At 41.8% G+C, this 4,556-nt stretch overlaps 2 protein-coding genes across 2 annotated transcripts; both read left to right on the top strand.

The window, feature by feature from the left end:
- LOC102297103 (JNK1/MAPK8-associated membrane protein) lies at window positions 1–1,630 on the top strand (the record flags this gene model as incomplete). The annotated part of the gene is given in 1 exon segment (XM_005928953.3): window positions 1–1,630. A coding segment is annotated over 1 exon segment (721 nt), but the record flags the coding sequence as incomplete, so codon positions are not given.
- Window positions 969–1,925, top strand: LOC121815008 (histone H2A-like). Its single transcript, XM_042223662.1, has 2 exons — window positions 969–1,003; window positions 1,637–1,925. The coding sequence occupies exons 1-2, from the start codon at window positions 969–971 to the stop codon at window positions 1,923–1,925; spliced, it is 324 nt and encodes a 107-aa protein (XP_042079596.1).
- The last annotated feature ends 2,631 nt before the right edge of the window (window positions 1,926–4,556 follow it).

Here is a 4,556-nt window from a genome sequence, read left to right as displayed (position 1 = left end):
CTGGTTCTTTATTGAATGGTACTCTGGAAAGAAGAGTTCCAGTGCTTTACTACAACATGTGACCGCCATGTTGGAGTGCAGTATGTCAGCTGTGGTCACTCTGCTGGTCACAGAGCCTGTGGGAATGCTCACTATCCGTTCTTGTCGAGTGCAAATGCTTTCAGACTGGTACACGATGCTGTACAACCCAAGTCCAGACTATGTCAACACATTACACTGCACTCAGGAAGCTGTGTACCCACTCTACACCATCGTGCTGATCTACTATGCATTTTGCTTGATACTAATGATGATGCTGCGTCCTCTGTTGGTGAAGAAGATGGCGTGTGGTTTGGGCAAATCCGACCGTTTTAAGAGCATCTATGCTGCTCTGTACTTCTTCCCGATCCTCACTGTGCTGCAGGCTATAGGAGGAGGACTGCTCTACTATGCATTCCCCTACATCATCCTGGTCCTGTCTCTTGTCACGTTGGCTGTTTACATGTCTGCCTCTGAGATACAGTCTTTTAAGAATCTGGTTGCCAAGAAGAAACGTCTCATCGTCCTGTTCAGCCACTGGCTGCTGCATGCTTACGGCATCATCTCGATCTCCCGACTGGACAAGCTGGAACAGGACCTGCCGCTGCTGGCCCTCGTGCCAGGACCCGCTCTGTTTTACATCGTCACAGCCAAATTCACTGAGCCCAGCCGCATCCTCTTGGAGGCTGGCAATGGACACTGAGCTGGATTTATCAGGAGTTCAATAAATAACTCTTGAAAAAAAGTCACAGCAGCTTGCCCCTGTCCAGTGTGATGTCTTGAAATTGTCTGTTTATTTTTAGTTCAAAATCTCAGTCAGTGAGGAGTCGGACTCAAAATGCCAAACGTAGTTTGTTAATTTCTGTAACTCATGAAATATAAGCTCAATAATTCATTCACGCTCAGCTTCAGTTCTCATGTGAAGTGTCTACAGGTCTGACATGACAATGATGTGGTCCCAGAAGTCTGGCGTGTACAGTAAAGTGTATGCACTACTGCTTTGTCAAGTGTGGTGGAAGATGTGATCTTTCCGCTGGAGCTGAGCAGCTGTTTCTAAAGCGTTAACGGGTCGCTGCTTTTAATGTTTATTTTAAATTTTGATTGGTGTCAGAATTTCTCCAGAGGAAAATCGCTCCGACAGATATACTTGAAAAGGTTTGCATGTTGACTCCTGTTGAATATTTCAGCCTTCACAGGTTTGTGGAGGTGAAAGTGCACTGTATATACTGTACATTGCTTGTAAATGTTAGTGTATTCAGTATGTTTATCTGCATATACATAATTTAAAACTAAAACTTTGAATGTTATCTTTGTGTTGCTGACTGTATTGATCTTTGTTACCATGAGATTCAACTTTTATTGGTCTCAAACATTTACCTGATATCAAAGTGTACACCTGTGTTACTGCAGGTCGATCTGTGTGACGATGCACTTAAATCTGCAGATCATTTTGCTCACAGTCATCTGTATAGGCTGCAACATATGTTGATGTTTCTTTGTAAATGAATAAAGGTGTCAGAAAATAAAAAAAAAGAAAGACCGGAGGCAAAGCCAGAGCTAAGGCCAAGACTCGCTCATCCCGTGCCGGGCTTCAGTTCCCCGTGGGTCGTGTCCACAGACTGCTGCGCAAAGGCAACTATGCGGAGCGTGTGGGAGCCGGCGCCCCCGTTTACCTGGCAGCTGTGCTCGAGTACCTGACCGCTGAGATCCTGGAGCTGGCTGGCAACGCAGCCCGCGATAACAAGAAGACTCGCATCATCCCACGTCACCTGCAGCTGGCTGTCCGCAACGACGAAGAGCTTAACAAGCTCCTGGGGGGAGTCACCATCGCTCAAGGTGGTGTGCTGCCCAACATCCAGGCCGTGCTTCTGCCCAAGAAGACCGAGAAGCCTGTCAAGGCCAAGTAAACGCAAAGCGCTGGGTTTCAACAAAAAACAAAGGCTCTTTTAAGAGCCACACACTTCTCTCTGAGCAAACCACCTTCTTGATGCGTTATTAACAACTTGTGTACTTGGAAATTTAGCAGAGATGCACCTTTGTTTATTTTGAAATTTATATTAATTCATGCCATCTTTCACAGTAAGGGACTCAAGTGCACCTTAAAAACTACATTTTTAATTGAAACTGTCAGTTTGCTTTATTGTCATCAGGCAAGAATAAAAAGTTAAAGCTCAAATTTTAACATTACATCCCAAAATAAAACTAAAAGAAATTTGCAGTGTCTCTCACTGTGTGATTAAGGCCTGTGCCTTGTTCAACCTCAGTGTGCTCCTATAGCTTAATAATTTGAGGTCAATTTGAAGCTAATCATTAGTGATATCCTAACTATGACTGTAAACATGCATCATGGTTCACTCGCTTGATAATAAAAGCAGATTCTAAGCTCATGGAAACACAAACGCAATAGTAAATCATAACGCAAAACATGAGGAGCAGGACAGGTGGAGTTCTTGGGTGCTGCAGGAACTATCCAGGTACAGAGGGAGGAAAATGTGGAGCTGTTTGCAACATGTTCGGCACTGCTACTGAATTCGGGACATTTTGCAAAGTCTGTGTCTATTGTGAGTACAATAAAACAATGATTACAATACAATGTACTTAGGTTTGCTTAGATAATAGGGGGCAGCTGGAGATCAGAGGAACAGAAAATGATTCGTAAGTGTTGATTTTGTTAGAATGACTTTGTCAACCCCTGTTTTAAGGACAATAGTGGATTTGTGTGCTCAAAGCATTTCATGCGACCTTAAAGCTCTCAAGAATGACATTGAGTTGCTGAACCCTGACCTCTAACGTGCCAAATCAGTTGGCTTATCTATAAACTTTGGCGTGTCTCTGTATGGAGGAAAGAATTTATTGACAGTGGGGGTCTGCCTTTTGTAAAATGAGAGTTAGTTACTAGCCTGGGGAGAGGACAACCCCCACAACAATAGAATTAGTGGAAAACTACTGAGGGGGACACAGGGCAGCCGCGGACTCTTCTTAAGCTGGGATATCAAAAGGATCGGTGAGGTCAAGAAGAAGTACACCTCAACACTATATTTTTGAAATAATGGATTTCCTCGCATCCTTAACCCTACAGAACTCAATTTGTTCAAATGTACATGAATCAAATTGGTTATGAAATTAGTAATGAAATAAATACATGGTAAAATAAATAGCTGTCTGGGTTCAGCTTGGAGTAAAATGTGTGTCCTTAAAATCACCGAACATCAATTCAACTGGCCTAGATTTAGTCAGGTAAGGTTGTTGAGTAAAGCATTTCAAGTGGATTATATTGGCTAGGTATCAATAAACTATACATTGTACTTCCACTAAAACAGCTAGTGTAGGCTTACAAAAAATAAAAATATAAGTGAAACATATCTCATATATAGATAATAACATGCATCTGTAAATTTAATATTTTCTGTCATATTTGTTGTTTTTTAATAGAATATTTTAAAATGTAGGTGATAATTTTTAAAGGTGTATTTCTTGTATGATACTGTCTCATAGTAAAACAAGAAGTGGTGTGATGTCTTGTACTATGAAGGTATGGTTGTAAATATTGAGTTAACATCAAAATTATAGCAACAGTGCTGATGTTGACTAGATGTTGTATTAAAAGTAAATTATTCTAGATTAACTTGAATACTCGCATAGTAATGGAGGTCTCAACATACTGCAGTCCCTCTGGCTGAACCAATACAAAATGGTTATTGGAAACACACAACACATAGTACTGTATGAGTTATGGTAAATAAAGTAAAGAGGTTTTAGTATGCAGGTTAACTTGAATACTCACCTTACTCAATGTTGGGGGATACGTATTTTCTTCAAGAGGTCGGTTTTTTCTGCAACTCTGTCTATGATCAAGTCATTGTCATGGGAGATGAGGATGTCTTTCTCTGTAGTCATAAGCATGAATGCTTCCAGGTGTTCTTGTGACTGTGTGCTTCTTATTCTACTTTTTATGTGTTTGAGAACAGTGAAACTTCTCTCACATGCTACCTGTGTCACAGGCAGAGTAAGAAGGTACCTGTATCCCCAGCCAAGAATATGATAAGCATCTGTGAAGAGGTTGTATCGTTTCAGAATCTGATAACAACAGACTGGGCATTCCTTGCAAGATTTGCACTGTTTGTTTAGTACATCTGTGTTCTCTTCTTCATCATCATCACAGCCAACCCCTACCATCCTGACCTTGTACTCTTCAAGTGCAGACATTTTAAGCCGTGGCCACTGAGACACTTTAACTCAGACTGCAAGTTTCTTTCCTTTTTTTTTACTTGCAGCTGCGTTTTGCATCGTTTCTTTCCATCGTCTTTGCCTCCTACTCCACTTCTTCTACTCCTTGCCTGTCGGCCACAGCCAATGCAGCTGGCATCCAACTTAGAGGTGCAGTGGGGGAAAAAATACCGTATTTTCGCAACTATAAGGCGCACATAAAAGCCTTAGATTTTCTTTAAAAAGTGCGGCGCGCCCTATAGTGCAGTGCGCCCTGTGTGTTGTAAGGAGGACGTAGTAGAGAACACCATGAGAACGCTAAAGGGTGAAGT

Source organism: Haplochromis burtoni, unplaced genomic scaffold, assembly GCF_018398535.1.
Source record: "Haplochromis burtoni strain Fernald_Lab_line unplaced genomic scaffold, NCSU_Asbu1 Contig_117, whole genome shotgun sequence".
NCBI lineage: Eukaryota > Metazoa > Chordata > Actinopteri > Cichliformes > Cichlidae > Haplochromis > Haplochromis burtoni.
This window is presented reverse-complemented; position numbering and strand designations above follow the sequence as displayed.

Excerpts from the sequence above, each read along its gene's own strand:
- LOC121815008 (XM_042223662.1), top strand. The coding sequence starts at position 969 with ATGTGGTCCCAGAAGTCTGGCGTGTACAGTAAAGT. Across the intron at positions 1,004-1,636 it reads TCTGGCGTGTACAGTAAAGT|ACTGCTGCGCAAAGGCAACT; the intron begins GTATGCACTACT and ends TCGTGTCCACAG.